This window comes from Somniosus microcephalus, chromosome 24 (assembly GCF_052327205.1).
Source record: "Somniosus microcephalus isolate GS21.2 chromosome 24, FLI_Smic_1.0, whole genome shotgun sequence".
NCBI lineage: Eukaryota > Metazoa > Chordata > Chondrichthyes > Squaliformes > Somniosidae > Somniosus > Somniosus microcephalus.
This window is the reverse complement of record NC_141010.1, coordinates 27,715,515-27,732,984: the sequence shown is the minus strand read 5'-3', so window position 1 is coordinate 27,732,984 and position 17,470 is coordinate 27,715,515. Positions and strand designations below refer to the sequence as shown.

Below are 17,470 nucleotides of genomic sequence, written 5' to 3'. Positions count from 1 at the left end.
TTGAAATAAATTATTCCAATCTTGATCTCTTGTATAATTTCAAAGATGAACATATAACTTGGGTGTCAGCAATTTATGCAGAACGTTCAAATATCGTCACCCTTTTTGAAAATATAACAAGTGCCTATTTTTTAAAGCCGGGACTGACGATTTATAACTAGCAGCTTTTCGCTGTAAAATTCTAATTGAATCCCGGCCGTAGTAAATGGCGTGGGTTAGTTATTAAACAGGCAATGCAAGGGGTCGTTTTCCCTAAAATAATTCACTTTTTCCCCTTCTTACTTACCTTCAGTTCCATCAGGTTTCTTCACAGCCAGCATCAAATCCGTTTAGGTGTGTTGATCTCACCCGAATTAATAAAAATGATCACCCAAGGCCCTTTTTACCTTTTGTTCACTGCTTTCTGCGTCTAGTTTAGATTGAAGGTCCGTACACACTTGCTTTTGGTTGCACAGGGACAAACTTGTTGGTCTTCACACTGACGATAATGTACTAAGCTCAGTTGCAGTTGTAATATGTATATTCTTTACACATTACCATTGCACCTTTCTTCTGGCAAACGTATGAAATCTTTAGCCAAGTGTGCCATATGTTTGCTCCCGATTGACATGATGTAATTATAGCACCTAAAATATTAAATGTTTATAATGGCACATATAATATACACGGTTTGACACTATAACTAATTGTGTCCTTATCATTGGACTTTCAATAAAATGCAACTCTGTACAAACATTTTCACCAGATACTTTGGAGACCAATAAAGTAGTTGATTATAAGCGAGATTCACCAGCAGTGCGGCCGTTGATCGAATGGATCTGAAGGTGAACAGTGCAATGAATGTTCATACCCATTCAAAAACGCCAGTCTCGCAGCTTGACCCGACATTTGGCCACGAACGATGGCCAATGATCCCTTTACACTGCTGAAAGGCAATTACTTTGCACACAAATATCACGCCAGTAACATCGTTATTACTTTACTAATGTTATATTTATTCTTAGACTATTAATCTGATAGATGTCATTTTGAAGATGTACAAGACTCTGGACAAAACGCAAACAAAAGTTTGCCAGTAACGTGTCAAAAACACACTGTATACCTCGACCTCAAGGGAAAAATAAGCCAGTCAAAGTTGCACATCATAAAAGTTCAACAGAAATGTACACATGTCGCATAAACAACAAAATGGGGAGGGGAGATGATGTTCTTCCACTGCATTTTTATAAAACGCTTACATCAATTAAAATATTTACATTTTAGTTGATTAATGTCCAAGTATTTTTTTATTCTCCGTTTTCTAAAAATCTTTCTTGTTTATACAGTTCGTTTTCTTTCTCGAGCCTCTCGTTTTCAGCTTTTAACTTCTCCACTTCGTGCTCGATCTCTTTCATTTGTTTTTCTGCTGCATCTCCGCTTCTCGTCGCTTTCATCCCTTCCAGCCGACACCTCAGTCTATTTTTCTCGTCCTCCAGCCTGGACAGGCACTTCTCCAGCTCCAGGTACTCTCGGATCAGTTCCTGTTTGGTCATGTTCTGCAGACTTTCGGCGTGGTACTTCTCGTAAGTTTCGGAAAAGTCCTTCTGCAGGAATTCGCTGCCGTCGCCCCCCATGCCGTCGCTGCCGCTGTCCTGCTCCTCTTCCTCCAGCTCTTCCTCCTCGCTGGTGTCATCCGACTTGCTGGCTCGCTTGGGGCAGACGCCGGTGTTCAAATCGGGCTCCTCTTGGTTGTGCTCCTCCATCAGGAACTGAGTGGTGTTGTAGGGGGCCACCGTGAAGCCCTTGGCGAACATCTCGGCCCGGGTCTTGGCCGCCCGCACGCTCTCCCGCTCGTCCAGCAGCTTCTTCTCCTCCCACGACAGCTTGAAGTAGGGCTTCCAGCGCCGCTTCTTCTTGGACGGCCGCCTCCGGTGCCTCCTCTTGGACAGCCTGGGCAGGCACTGGGCTGGTGCCTGCTGATGGCCACCACTCGGGGGGCAGCTCTCCCCTGGCGAGTGGCTCTGGCTTGCCAGGAGCAAGCGCCCCCCAGGCTCCTCCCCGCTGTTATTATTATTATTATTGATGGCCACACTCTTGGCTGATGAGGGATGCTCCAAGCTTTGAGACTTGCCCAACGAGGGACAGTCCACAGGCTGCAAAACCAACTGGTCCCCCATCTTGTGTTAAAACATAAGCGGTCCTGTTTGATAGACGACTTGTCAATCCCGTGTAGACTTAACGCCCCCTCCCCACCTTTTTTGGGCTTCTTTCAGAAGTTTCGCCTCACACTTCGCTCCCGCCCCAACCTCATCCCACACACACCAACCTCCAACTGCTGTTATCGCTGGGTCGACGCGGTTTAATATATAAAGGGAGGGAGGCGGGGTGGGTGGAGGGGTGGAATCGGTTGCCGCGCAAGCGCCCAGCGCGCACGGCTCTCTGGGAGTTGTAGTTTTTTAAACCCGCCGCCCGCTGCAGGGTCGCGCGGCTCGGACTCCATATCCCGAAATCGCGCGCGGGCGCGCGTCCGCCGGCCGGCCGACCGACTGCAGGCGACGCGCTCCAGGCCCCGCCCCTGCCTCCGCCGGTTGGTCAGGGCGCCTCATTAAGATTCTTCCTCCGCTGTTGCTAACCGAAGCTGGCCTGGACTATTGGCAGCCGGCGCTGCCCATCATCCCGCGTCACATCTCCTTTCCGCCAATCACTTTAACGCCTTGGAGATTGTGGGGCGTGTACCAACAAGACATTTTCGCTGACTGTGCCATTAAAAAGGGGGGAGGGGTCCATGTCATGTCAGTGATTACAATGGAAGGTTTGTACCGTGCTTTGGAGAAAAGACTCGGGGCATAAATATTCTACAAAAATTCCATCGTTTTTATATTTTTTCTCCATTAACAGAAATTATAAAGTGCAATCGTTCGGAATTCGAACAAAACATTTACCCCGGGAAAGAAAGTCAAGTCCGAAATCGTAAAAAGTAGTCCCCAATTATCAGCGCTGCAGCGTTTAACCTGAAGCTGGCAAATCCTGCGAATGCAAATTATTTCGGGATTCACCTGTGTTCCTGGTCAATATATGACCGTTTAAAATAATATTAAGAGCAATGAGCGGCGGAAGAATACTGTTTACCAGTGTAAGAAGGGGGGGGGGCAGGGAGATGTGAAGCGGCCGGTTGTAACTCGACACAAAGGGAAGGGGCGGTGAGGAGGATTGGGGTTCGGTTCTCATAATGGGGGGTGGTGACGAATTGTGGTAAGATGGCGGTGTCGAGCAGTTGTGACCGTGAGAGGCCCGAATGTTGGTTGTCGAACGGCAGGGGCCGGGGAGAAGGAGGAGCCCCTCCCCACTCCGGGAGGGTGGCTGTAGACACAGACCCGGGCCCAGAGACCTCAGACCCGGGGGGCCTCGCCCACTGCCACTGAAATCTCTCCTGCAGCAGGAACACTCCACATTCCCTGCTTATTTGGAACACAGCATTCCTTTACACCAGCCCTGTTTGGGTTTCCCGTGTCTTGTCTCCCCAGCATTAACATAAAAGGGTTCTGCTTTAATTCCCTTATTTTAAACTTAAGGGTTTGGAGATTTTTTTTTGACAAGGGTGGCTACTTAAGAAAGATCCAGTGAGCTGCATTCAATTCCAATACAAGTTACCATTTTAACTTCCAAACCACATCTCCCCTGCCACCATTTTAAAATATCCTTTATACTAATGTACACTTGTGTCTTAGTGTGTAAACACTGGTCTCTGGACGTTTGAAGGAGTGTTGTGATAAATAGAATCCGTGCCACTTTTAAATCTCAAAAGTTAAAAACTGATTACAACCTCTTGTTATTTTGAACTGCTGGTTTTTTTAAAAAGTTTAAATGGTGAGTTTATAATATGGGGATGGAGACTAGTTTGAAATATTTTTTGAGTTCAACCCAGACTGTCAAATTAACATGAATGTTGAAGCATAGCTAAATTATCTATTGATGTTAATGCAGCTCATGACATTGTCAATGATAACTTGCATTTATATAGCATTGTTAATATAAAGAACATCCCAAAGAACTTCACAGATACGTTTTGATGCCAGGCTAGGAAGAGGTTAGGAGACATAATTGAAGGCATGGGTGAAGAGATGAGGGTAGATTTTGAGGCTGCTCACCAGGTGGAAATACGGCGAGGAATGACTTGCCACCCCATTCCTACTGACAGTATGGCCCACCCGATCCTCGGAAGGATGTATTGCTGGGCAGCTGGAGCAGTTGCCTGATTCAGGCAGATATTTTTTCAAACTTTGAAATTTAATCCAAATAGATTACAGTTAATAAACGTGAATTTCAGTGATGCAAAGAATTCAGTATGTCCATTAGAACTTAAAAAGTCAATCTCGCTTTACTTCCTGCTAAGACGCTGATGTCAGTCAAACAATGTCAGGCAGGTTATAAAATGTATGCCCAATTCTACATCAACAACATGTATTGATTGGACATGATAGGGTAAATTAGTATACAGGGATGAGCAGATTACACTGCACAAATGATAAATATTTTAATACTGTTTAAACATTTCAAAATGTCTCCGTGCTTCATACAATTACTTTTGAACTGAAATGACTTGTTATTTTGTAGACAGACTCAGAAGTGCTTTGCACCAGCAACATGACAGCAATGAGTAAATCGGTTGAGGGAGGAATGTTGACCAGGACACCAGGAGAAACACTCTGCCCTTTGATAGTTCCCACTGGATCTTTGGCATCTGCTTAAATCACTGGAACAGTCAGACAGGACCTTGGTCCTGCATTTGAGCGTTAATCTAGATTATGAGTTGACATGGGACTTGAACCCACAATATTCTGACTCGGAGGTGACCGTGGTGTTAACTGAGCCAGCCTGATGCTTTTAAAATTTTGTAAGTACAGTTGTAGAGTATTATTGGAGCAATATAGGGTGCGCTTACTTGCTAAGGACTAGTTTCTTTTATTTGGGTGAGGTGCTGAATAATGTTGACAAGAAATTGCTCCATTTACTTCCATTGCCATCCTTAATTGTAACAAGTGTGGACAAACCAAATAACATAATTGGGATGATTATATAAATAAGTTTTACATCTGGTACCTGTCTGTAGTACATGGAAAAATTCTCCATCATGCATTAAAATGCTACAGATGTAAAATGTCTACCACACTTACCTGATTGGCTCAAATAACCATTATTTGTAAGTTCACCATGCTAATTTGCTCAAATACAGATGAGTCGAGAAATCTACCAATGATGAACCAGAAGACAGGTTGGAAAATCACAAACCATCAACGCAAACAAAATCAAACAAGCAAATCGCTCAAATTTTTTCAAATGCACCAATGAGGAACCAACAACCGCCACAACACACAATCAACTCAAATTGCTCATCAATTTTTTCCTGATTCTTTGGGCAGCCATGTTGTTTCCTCAATTAGGCAACTATATACAACTTAAAGTACAATGTATAACATAAACACTTAAGAACTTAAATAGTTTCCAAATAATATTTAAACTCCTTCATAAAACTACCCATGTCCTGTTGGAAATCCATCCAATACATCTTTTTCCCACCAAACACCGACCCTCAGAGGCCCGGGCTTCAGTTTTGCTTCTTGGAGCTTCCTTTGTATAGTTGGGCTTTCACTTTTGATACTTTTTGGGCCACCAACCATGTGCTAGATGTCAAGAGTTGTGATGGCTACATGTTAACTTTTTTTTTATTCGTTCATGTGATCTGGGCGTCGCTGGCAAGGCCAGCATTTGTTGCCCATCCCTAAATGCCCTTGAGAAGGTGGTGGTGAGCCGCCGCCTTGAACCACTGCAGTCCGTGTGTTGAAGGTACTCCCATAGTGCTGTTAGGGAGGGAGTTTGACCCAGCGATGATGATGGAACGGTGATGTACTTCCAAGCCAGGATGGTGTGTGACTTGGAGGGGAACTTGGAGGTGATGGAGTTCCCATGCACCTGCTGCCTTTGTCCTTCTAGGTGGAAGAGGTCGCTGGTTTGGGAGGTGCTGCCGAAGGGGCCTTGGCGAGTTGCTGCAGTGCATCTTGTAAATGGTACACACTGTGCCACGGTACGCCGGTGCTGGAGTCAGTGAATGTTTAAGGTGATGGATGGGGTGCCAATCAAGCGGGCTGCTTTGTCCTGGATGTTGTTGAGCTTCTTGAGTGTTGTAGGAGCTGCACTCATCCAGGCAAGTGGAGAGTATTCCATCACACTCCTTACTTGTGCATTGTAGATGATGGAAAGGCTTTGTGGAGTCAGGAGGTGATACACTTGCCGCAGAATACCTAGCCTCTGACATGCTCTTGTTGCCACAGTATTTATGTGGCTGGTCCAGTTAAGCTTCTGGTCAATGGTGACCCCCAGGATGTTGATGGTGGGGGATTCGGCGATGGTAATGCCGTTGAATGTCACGTGGTGGTGGTTAGACTCTCGCTTGTTGGAGATAGTCATTGCCTGGCACTTGTGTGGCGCGAATGTTACCTGCCACTTATCAGCCCAAGACTGAATGTCGTCCAGGTCTTGTTGCATGCGGGCATGGACTGCTTCATTATCTGAGGAGTTGCGAATGGCACTGAACACTGTGCAGTCATCAGCGAACATCCCCATTTTTGACCTTATGATGGAGGGAAGGTCATTGATGAAGCAACTGTAGATGGTTGGGCCTGGGACACTGCCCTGAGGAACTCCTGCAGCAATGTCCTGGGGCTGTGATGATTGACCACCAACTACCACAACCATCTTCCTTTGTGCTAGGTATGTCTCTAGCCAGTGGAGAGTTTTCCCCCTGATTCCCATTGACTTCAGTTTTACTAGGGCTCCTTGATGTCAAGGGCAGTCATTCTCACCTCACCTCTGGAATTCAGTTCCTTTGTCCATGTTTGGACCAAGGCTGTAATGAGGTCTGGAGCCGAGTGGTCCTGGCGGAACCCAAACTGGGCATCAGTGAGCAGGTTACTAGTGATAGCACTGTCAACGACACCTTCCATCACTTTGCTGATGATTGAGAGTAGACTGATGGGGTGGTAATCGGCCGGGTTGGATTTGTCCTGCTTTTTGTCGGGTAGATGCCAGTGTTGTAGCTGTACTGGAACAGCTTGGCTAGAGGCGTGGCTAGTTCTGGAGCACAAGTCTTTAGCACGATAGCCGGGATGTTGTCAGGGCTCATAGCCTTTGCTGTATCCAGTGCGCTCAGCCATTTCTTGATATCACATGGAGTGAATCGCATTGGCTGAAGACTGGCTTCTGTGATGATGGGGACCTCAGGAGGAGGCCGATATGGATCATCCACTTGGCACTTCTGGCTGAAGATGGTTGCAAACGCTTCAGCCTTGCCTTTTGCAAATATGTGCTGGGCTCCACCATCATGGAGGATGGGGATATTCATGGAGCCTCCTCCTCCCGTTAGTTGTTTAATGGTCCACAACCATTCACGACTGGATGTGGCAGGACTGCAGAGCTTTGATCTGATCCATTGATTGTGGGATCGCTTAGCCCTGCCTATAGCATGCTGCTTCTGCTTTTTAGCATGCATGTAGTCCTATGTTGCAGCTTCCCCGGGTTGGCACCTCATTTTTAGGTACACCTGGTGCTGCTCCTGGCATGCTCTACTACACTCCTTATTGAACCAGGGTTGGTCCCCTGGCTTGATGGTAATGGTAGAGTGAGGGATATGCCGGGCCATGAGGTTACAGATTGTGGTGGAATACAATTCTGCTGCTGATGGCCCACAGCGCCTCAGGGATGCCCAGTTTTGAGCTGCTAGATCTGTTCTGAATCTATCCCATTTAGCACGGTGGTAGTGCCACACAACATGATGGAGAGTGTCCTCAATGTGAAGATGGGACTTTGTCTCCACAATGACCGTGCGGTGGTCACTGCTACCAATGCTGTCATGGACAGATGCATCTGCAACAGGTAGATAGGTGAGGACGAGGTTAAGTAGGTTTTCCCCCCGTGTTGGTTCTCTCACCACCTGTCGCAGGCCCAGACTGGCAGTTATGTCCTTCAGGACTCGGCCAGCTCGGTCAGTAGTGGTGCTACCGAGCCACTCTTGGTGATGGACATTGAAGTCCCCCACCCAGAGTACATTCTGTGCCCTTGCTACTCTCAGTGCTTCTTCCAAGTGGGGTTCAACATGGAGGAGTACTGATTCATCGGCTGAGGAAGGGCGGTAGGTGGTAATCAGCAGGAGGTTTCCTTGCCCATGCTTGACCTGAAGCCATGAGACTTCACGGGGTCCGGAGTCAATGTTGAGGACTCCCAGGGCCAATCCTTCCTGACTGTATACCACTGTGCAGCCACCCCTGGTGGGTCTATCCTGCCCGTGGGACAGGATATACCCAGGGATGGTGATGGAAGAGTTTGGGACGTTGGCTGAAAGGTATGATTCTGTGAGTATGACTATGTCAAGCCATTGTCGGTTCTGTAGCCGGTGCTGAGGTTGATGCTGGGTGGTCTGTCCGGTTTTATTCTTATTGTGTTTCGTAGCGGTTTGTTACAACTGAGTGGCTTGCTAGGCCATTTCAGAGGGCAGTTCAGTGTCAACCACATTGCTGTGGGTCTGGAGTCACATATAGGCCAGACCAGGTAAGGATGGCAGATTTCCTTCCCTAAAGGACATTAGTGAACCAGATGGGTTTTATGACAATCGGATAGTTTCATGGTTACCATTACTGATACTAGCTATTATTGATACTACCAGATTTTTTATTTAATTAACTGAATTTAAAGCTGCCGTTGTAGGAGTCTGTGCACTCCTAACAAAAACACTGTGAACTAAACTGGTAGTTAACAAACTTAGTTTAATGCACTGAAAGTATTACAAAACAAAAACGCAGGAGAAACTCCAAACAGGCCTGTACACTAGCTCACTCCACGAGGACTAACTGGAAATGCCCTCCAACCCTGACGTCATCACGTCATCACGTTTCCCGCCGTTGGGAACATCATGTGACCCACGTGATGACGTCATCGCGTCAGATTGCGATTTTATCGATCCCGCGCTGTTTAAACAGGGCAAACATTAAAAGGTAACAATAATGATTAAAGACAATTGTACAAGTTACTGAGAGAGTCTCTTTGGTGGCTTTGCCTTTAATGTCTTTAATGAGGAAAGTCAATCGCCGAGGAGGTCGGACGAGCCTGTTTGACTCCTAAATTCCCGGAGAGGAAAACGCTGAGCAGGTGGCGAGCTGGCAGGTAGCACGGTTGCGTTAGGCGTAGCGGCGGCCGGCCCCGGCGCGGAGGCTGCGCCAGTTCGACCGGCTGTTCGAGGTCCAGGTGTGCTGGTTTGAGGCGATCAACAGAGATGTGATCAGGCTTGCCCCCGACGTCGATCACAAAACTCTTGTCCCCGGTCTGTAGAACCTGGAACGGACCTGGATAAGGAGGTGCGAGCGGGGTACGATGGCCGTCTTGGTGCACAAAGACGAACTTGGCCTTTGACAGCTCCCCAGGGATGTTGGAAGGCGGCAAACAGTGCTGCGAGGTCGGAACTGGGTGGAAACACTGAGCCGCGTCCCGATGGGCCTCTTGCTGACTGGCTGCAGACCACGGCCGCGTAGGGGACGGCAGGAACTCGCCCGGAACTCGAAGTGGCTGACCGTAAACCATTTCCGCGGCCGACGACTGTAGATCCCCCTTCGGCGCCGTCCCAGCATCACCCACGGCAGTTTATCGACCCATGCTGCATCCAGAAGGCTGGCCCTGAGCGACGCCTTCAATGAACGGTGGAACCGCTCGCACAAGCCGTTCGCTTGCGGGTGATAAGCCGTAGTGCGGTGTAGTTTAGTGCCCAACACTGAGGCCACCTCATTCCATAGTTGCGACGAAAATTGCGGCCCGCGATCCGACGAAATATCCGCAGGGCCAACAAACCGGGCTACCCATGATGAAATGAAGGCTCGCGCGACATCCGCAGAGGTGGTGGATGTCAGGGGAACCGCCTCCGGCCACCTCGTAGTGTGATCCACCATTGTCAGAAGGTGCGTAAAACCACGGGATGGTGGAAGTGGGCCCACTAGGTCAATGTGAATGTGGTCGAAACGCTGCCCTGGTACCTCGAAGGTGGCCAGAGGGGCCCTGATGTGCCATTGCACCTTGGCCCGTTGACAAACCACACAAGTGTTCGCCCAGTCGCGGACGTTTTTGCGTATTCCTCTCCATACGAATTTGGAGATTGCAGCTTCTGCGACGCCCGCACTCCAGGATGCGACAGCCCGTGTATGGCGTCGAAAACACCTCTGCGCCAGGTGGACGGCACAATCGGACGGGGTGCACCCAACGAAACATCGCAGAGTAGAGTGGTACCTGCCGCATGGAATGGTACATCTCTCGGCTGGAGGGTGCAGAATGAAAGGCCTGAGTCTCCGGGTCGGCAGCCTGTTCGGCTGCCATTCTTGCGAAGTCAATGCCTAATTGAACGGCCTGGACGGCGGCGCGGGAGAGGCAATCAGCGACGATGTTGTCCTTGCCGGCCACTTGCCTGACGTCGGTGGTGAACTCGGAGATGTAAGTCAGCTGCCGTTGTTGCCGAGCTGACCACAGTTCAGCTGTCTTGGCCATCGCGAACGTCAATGGTTTGTGGTCAACAAACGCAGAGAAGTGGCGCCCTTCGAGGAGGAATCGGAAGTGGCGGATGGCCAAAAACAAAGCTAACAGCTCCCTGTCGAAAGTACTGTATCGACGTTCGTGCCGTTGCAGCTGGTGAATAAAAAATGCCAGAGGCTGCCATGCGCCGTCGACCCATTGCTCCTGGACGGCCCCCACAGCGTAATCCGACGCGTCCGTCGTGAGGACGATGATAGCTCCTGGCAGGGTATGTGCCAACATCGTCGCGTTCGCGAGCGCGGTCTTCATATCCTCGAAGGCGCGACCCATTTCTTGCGACCAAACCATGGGCTCCTTTCCCGTCTTGCCCCCGAGGGCCTCGTAGAGCGGCCGCATGAGTTGTGCGGCCCTGGGGACGAACCGGTGGTAAAAATTAACCATCCCCAGGAACTCCTGTAAGGCTTTCACGGATTGCGGCTTCGGGAACGCCGTGATCGCCTCCACCTTAGCTCGAAGGGGCGTTGCCTCTGTGGAAGTTATGCAGTGGCCGAGAAAATCGAGCTGCGCCAGGCCGAAACAGCATTTGTCCGGGTTCACAATGAGGCCGTGCTGCTGAAGCCGTCGAAAAAGGACACGGAGATGCTTGAGGTGTTCATCCTTTGTGGTGCTAACAATCAGAATGTCATCCAAATAGACGAACAAAAAATCGAGGTCCCGCAGAACCGAGTCCATAAGGCACTGGAACGCCTGCGCCGCATTTTTAAGCCCAAAGGGCATGCGGAGGAATTCAAAAAGTCCAAAAGGGGTGATGACAGCCGTCTTTTGGACATCCTGGGGGTGCACTGGGACCTGATGATACCCACGGACGAGGTCGATCTTTGAGAATATTGACTTCCCCGCCAAATGCGCAGAGAAATCTTGTATGTGGGGGATGGGGTAACGGTCGGGCGTCGTTATCTCATTGAGGCGACGATAGTCGCCACAGGGCCACCATCCCCCGCCGGGCTTTGGGACGATGTGGAGCGGTGAAGACCAGGGACTACTGGACCGGCGAATAATCCCTAGCTTCTCCATCGCGGCGAACTCCGCCTTCGCCGTCGCGAGCTTGCTGGGCTCCAAACACCGCGCCCTGGCATAGATGGGAGAGCCGGTTGTTGAAATATGATGCGCCACCCGATGCTTGGCGGTCGAAGCTGAAAAGGTGGGCTTTGTCAGCTCGGGGAAGTCCCCGAGAAGGCGGGAGAAGTCGTCGGGAGGTGGCCGCGCGCAGGAGACCGAGTGCGGTGCAGCCGTGCTGCGCGCACCTGAAATACCGTCGAGCGTGGCGGCGTGAACGAGGCGTCGATTTTTCACATCCACCAACAAGCCGTTGGCGCCTAAAAAGTCGGCGCCCAAAAGGGCCTGCGAAATTTGAGCGGTGACGAAATCCCAGGTAAAGCGCTGGCCACCGAAACAGACTTGCACCCGTCGTTTCCCGCAAGTGCGGATCGTACCCCCGTTGGCAGCTTGGAGGGGGGGACCCCGTCCGCCGGACCGAAGGTCGAGGACCGAGGCGGGAAGTATGCTGCACTGTGCCCCCATGTCACACAAAAAACGACGGCCTGAGATGGAGTTGGTTAAATACATGAGATTCCTGGAGTCGCCGATCGCCATCGTGGCCGCGGGGGACGCACCGGACCCGGTGTTCTTGACTCGCGGCAGTCTGTTCGACGGTCTGGGCACAAAACCACATGGTGGTCGGCAGCAGCGGGCCTTCGGGCCGAAACGAGTGGTAGTAACAGTAACCGGCCGTCGGAGGCGCCGGGGCCGGGCCCCTTGGGGCGGGGCGTTGCGCATGGCGCAGTATTGCTGCCGGACCACGTAAATTTTATCCGCCTCTTCGGCGAGCGCGATGCAGTCCCCGGTGTCCGATCTGGCGAGGGCTGCCTGGACGTGTTCGGGCAGCTGCGTAAGGAACAGCTCGCGGAACAGGAAACATGGGGGTTCGGACCCCAGGAGCGTTAGCATGTGGCTCATTAGTTCCGAGGGTTTGGAGTCACCTAACCCTGGTAGTGTCAGTAAGCGGCGAGCGCGCTCCGCCTTGGTAAGGCCAAATACCTGCAGCAGCCGAGTCTTGATAGCTACATACTTGTCAGCATTCGGGGGGTTCTCCAGAAGGCTGATGATCCTCGACGCCGTCGAGCTATCGAGGGCGGAGACCACGTACAAATATCGGGTCTGGTCCTGCACGATGTTGCAGAGTTCAAATTGTGCCTCGGCCTGCACAAACCAGGAGGCCGCCTGTTGTTCCCAGAATTGGGGGAGCTTCAAGGCCACAGCGTTGGCATCCATCACTGGCCTGCGTTCCATGTCCACCGCAAAAAACGATCGTGAGGATTCGGGGTCACCAATGTAGGAGTCTGTGCACTCCTAACAAAAACACTGTGAACTAAACTGGTAGTTAGCAAACTTAGTTTAATGCACTGAAAGTATTACAAAACAAAAACGCAGGAGAAACTCCAAACAGGTCTGTACACTAGCTCACTCCACGAGGACTAACTGGAAACGCCCGCCAACCCTGACGTCATCACGTTTCCCACCGTTGGGAACGCCACGTGACGTCATCGCGTCAGATCGCGATTTTATCGATCCCGCGCTGTTTAAACAGAGCAAACATTAAAAGGTAACAATAATGATTAAAGACAATTGTACAAGTTACTGTGAGAGTCTCTTTGGTGGCTTTGCCACACCGTCACTTATTTTAATATGTATTCTTAAATAGCTTTACTTCAATGTGCCACTTCTTTCATTTTTATATACTGAGCTCATAAGGTTACTGTGTCTTTATGACTTTGCTTAAGGATCGAAACAGTGCTGAATGCATGGGAGCCAATTCTCACGTAGTGTTATATAGAAAAATAGATGGTCAAGGGTGAAGGACAGATGCATATGTACCAAATAAAGAGGGAACCATTTTTAAAATCTAATTCTTCTATATCAGTCTGTTATTTATACTTTCCACCCTGGTTTTCATAAGAAAAAATGGTCCGATGTACATAAGAATGAACTGCTAGCACAGGTCAGGATGCAATCAGCAGTGTTGTTATCTACACAGAGATTCCCTTGTGTTACATGATCTCCACATCAGATGTAAACATGAATTTCCTGAATCCACAATCCTAACAAAATGGTAAATCAGGCAGCATCCATGAAAAGAACAGACTAGACATTTTGGGTTTGTGCTCTGAGGAAGGGTTCATACCCAAAACATCTGTTCTCTCCTGGAGTGTCAGCCATGGCTCAGTTGGTAGCACCCTCGCCTTTGAGTCAAGATTGTGGGTTCAAGTCCTACTCCAAAAAAATCTAGGCTGACACTCCAGTGGAGTACTGAGGGAATGCTGCACTGCCGGAGGTGCTGTCTTTTGGATGAGACATTAAACCAAGGCCCTATCTCCACTGTGAAGTGGATGTAAAAGATCCTATGGCACTGTTTCGAAGAAGAGCAGGGGAGTTATCTCGTGTCCTGGCCAATATTTATCCCTCAATCAAAATCACTAAAACAGATCATCTGGTCATTATCACATTGCTGTTTGTTGGAGCTTGCTGTGCGCAAATTGGCTGCCGTGTCTCCTTCAAAAGTACTTCATTGGTTGTAAAGCGCTTTGGAACATCTGGTAGTCATGAAAGGCGCTGTATAAATGCAAGTCTTTTCTTTCTCCACAGATGCTACTTGGCCTACTGAGTGTTTCCAACCCTTTTCTGTTCTTGATTCCAGCATCTGCAGCACTTTGCTATTTTGTTCCTATTAAAATGGTGACAATGAGCTGAAAATGATTGACCGAACGAAAAGCAGAAATAACAAAGAACTGTAGGTCTGTACACATCAATAAAAGAGCCAGTCACTCTGTACCTCATTACTAACAAATATGCACAATGAGTTTCGGATGTAAACGGCAGAAGGGAACATGGGTGCGTAGCATCCAAGGTGAAGCCTTAGAGAAAAATAGTTTGTACAATGCTGATGTGTGCATATCCGGTTGAAAGTAAATTGCCTAAGTATATGCTGTCAAATTATTTTAAAGCAATATCCTGTCACAATATTTAAAAACATTTTTAGTTTATCGGTACAATAATACTGAATTTAAATGAAAGTACAGTATAAGCTCAAAATGTTGGATACTGAATTTGTGGTTCAACTATTAAAAAAATTATGAACTTTTATGCTCATCACAATGAGAGATGAATTTGGGAACAAAACAGCAATTAAAAAAATGGGCACCAGTCATTCCTAAGCATGAACAGTAAAAGGTCCCTCTCTTCTACCTAAATTGAGAAACCCACCCCAACTGCACCAGTGAGCCAACCGTCTGGCCTCGCGAGTGAGAGTGCCAAACTTTGTGCTGTGGCCCCATTTTTCCAAGCAACTTGTTTAGGACTCCCCAAACTCATTTCACATAGCAACCCTTACAGATTGGGGCTACTTTTATCCCATTAATTGGGCTGCATTCGAACCCATGAGCAGTGGTGAAAGGTCAGTGTGTTAACCCACTATGCCATTTAGTACTGAACAATATATTTTCTTAACACTGGTCAAAGCTAGTCCCACCTCTCCAAATAAGAAGCAAGAAATCAGACACTTGTAATAAAAATATGACCAATTAAATGTTTGTTAATAGAAGTACTATAATTTTTAACATCCTATTATTTACACTTTAAAATAAATTAATTTCATAATTTTTTAAACAATGTCATTCATTTTGCAAGTGTTATGTTACTTCTGGACTAAAAAGATAGACATTTTTAGATCACATTTATCTGAAATAAGATACTTTTCATTCATAGTACAATTCAGTGTTTAAAATTTCATTTTTATATTAGCAATTACAAAATACCTATTCTATGAAGCAGCCATTACTCATACATAGTTCAGTATTTATGTTGGTGCAATTGATACAAGCACAGAATTCCAAATGTTTCATATTTGTACAAATTTACATTAATGTATTTGGTTTCATTGCTTTAAAAAGTATTTAACTTTAGCACTGATTTGAGTACATTTTGTTCATTTTTGGATCTTTCCATTATTGTCATTCTGTGGCATAACAGCCTTGTGAGCAACGTGTGTTGATTGTGTTCACTCATTCATAATAATATATACAAATTTGTGGCAGTCTTTAGTTGTGCAATGATGTCATTCCATGGCATAAACATACTAATTATCTTCTGGGGGGAAAAAAATCAATCCTTAGCATTGCAATATTTAAAGCAAAATGTGCAAACACATGATCAATAATTTAATGCAGTGAAATATGATACTTGCATTTATGTTGGTCTTTCACACTCATGAAGTAAAATGGGTGGTGCACCACTTATGATGAATTGGTCATTTTTTTTGTATCTGTAACTCATCCCACATATCTGGCCTATTCTTAGTTGGGAAAACACAATGCTTCAGTCTGCAGAGATTAGCATCATTATCATCAGTGCCATTCCTTGATTGTCTCATTTCAACAATCAGTTCAAATTTATTAATTATTTCAACTAAAGCACTGCAGGGAAATGTCTAAGTCTGCAGACAAGTTCTGTGAAATAGCAGGCTAATCTGAGGAGCAAGATAGCTTTGAATAAATTTACAAACACACAATTGGGTTGATGAACGACAAATGGCATTTAATAGTGAGAAATATAAGGCATGCTTAATGGGTGATATATATAATTACCTATTGAGATAAAGTAAATCTTTTTCCTTTTGCATCTTAATTAAGAACATAAGAATTAGGAGCAGGAGTAGGCCATACGGCCCATCAAGCCTGTTCCGCCATTCAATAAGATCATGGCTGATCTTCAACCTCAACTCCACTTTCCCGCCTGATCCCCATATCGCTTGATTCCCCTAGAGTCCAAAAATCTATGTATCTCAGCCTTAAATATACTCAACGACTGAGCATCCACAGCCCTTTCGGGTACAGAATTCCAAATATTCACAACCCTCCGAGTGAAGAAATTCCTCATCTCAGTCTTAAATGGCCGACCCCTTATCCTGAGACTATGCCCCCTAGTTCTAGACTCTCCAGCCAAGAGAAACAACCTCTCAACATCCACCCTGTCAATTCCCCTCAGTTTCTTATATGTTTCAATGAGATCACCTATCTACTCTGTCCAGACCCCTCATGAGAGAATTTGCACGTGACAGTTCTAGAGCGCGAAGGGTTCATGGCTGATCAAACCTCATAGAAATCTGAGACACCTCTCCTAACACCCCTTCTTTTATACCTTTCACTAATTAAATGTCCTTTGGTCTTATTGGTGTGTAATATGCAGGAAGTGTCAGCCATGGCTCAGTGGGTAGCATTCCTGCCTCTGAGTCAGAATGTCATGTGTTCAAACCCCACTCAAGACTTGAGCACAAAAATTTAGGCTGACACTCCCATTGCTAGTGCTGAGGGAGTGCTGCACTGTCAGAGGTGCTGTCTTTTGGATGAGCCATTAAACCCGTCTGCTCTCTCAGGTGGACATAAAGGATCCCATGGCACTATTTGAAGGAGGGCAGGGGAGGCCTGGCCAATAGTTATCCCTCAATCAACATAACTAAAACAGATTATCTGGGTCATTACCACATTGCTGTTTGTGGGAGCTTACTGTGTTCAAATTGGCTGCCGCGATTCCTACATTACAACAGTGACTACACTTCAAAGTACTTACTGTAATTGGCTGTAAAGTGCTTTGGGACATCCTGAGGTCGTGAAAGGCGCTACAGAAATGTTAAAGCCACCATTGGTTACTTCTTTGCTTGTTTTCATCGAAACTCTTACATCAGACCTCCAAAGAGGGGAGTCAGCTGGTTGGATGGGGGATCATGAAGTGCGAGGTGATAGGTGGGGGTAGGGAGGGTGTAGCCAGAGTCCAGGAGCATTATGATGTTTATCGAATAAAAAATATTGGAGCCTAC

At 47.4% G+C, this 17,470-nt stretch overlaps 2 protein-coding genes and 1 long non-coding RNA gene across 10 annotated transcripts in view; 1 reads left to right on the top strand and 2 right to left on the bottom strand.

Moving 5' to 3' along the window:
- LOC147101147 (acyl-CoA-binding domain-containing protein 4-like) overlaps positions 1-17,470 on the bottom strand; it is a 274,772-nt gene that overhangs the window by 84,094 nt on the left and 173,208 nt on the right. For 6 of the 8 annotated variants that reach the window (XM_085966353.1, XM_085966360.1, XM_085966355.1 and 3 more), the window contains one exon: positions 15,212-15,744. The exons of 1 other annotated variant lie outside the window; for it this stretch is intronic. Coding sequence is in view for 1 of the 7 variants with exons in the window: in XM_085966360.1 (XP_085822486.1) it covers positions 15,664-15,744 (81 nt within the window). In the remaining 6 variants the exon portion in view is untranslated. Of the gene's footprint in view, positions 1-15,211; positions 15,745-17,470 lie in introns of those variants that run through there. One more of the 8 variants, XM_085966357.1, reaches the window with a different exon arrangement.
- On the bottom strand, positions 972-2,309 carry LOC147101149 (protein HEXIM1-like). The gene has a single exon (XM_085966366.1). The coding sequence runs from the start codon at positions 2,154-2,156 to the stop codon at positions 1,287-1,289; it is 870 nt and encodes a 289-aa protein (XP_085822492.1). The 5' UTR covers positions 2,157-2,309; the 3' UTR covers positions 972-1,286.
- On the top strand, positions 3,164-15,560 carry LOC147101148 (uncharacterized). Its single transcript, XR_015073454.1, has 2 exons — positions 3,164-4,873; positions 14,245-15,560. It is a non-coding gene; the product is annotated as an uncharacterized LOC147101148 (long non-coding RNA).

Excerpts from the sequence above, each read along its gene's own strand:
- LOC147101149 (XM_085966366.1), bottom strand. The coding sequence starts at position 2,156 with ATGGGGGACCAGTTGGTTTTGCAGCCTGTGGACTGTCCCTCGTTGGGC.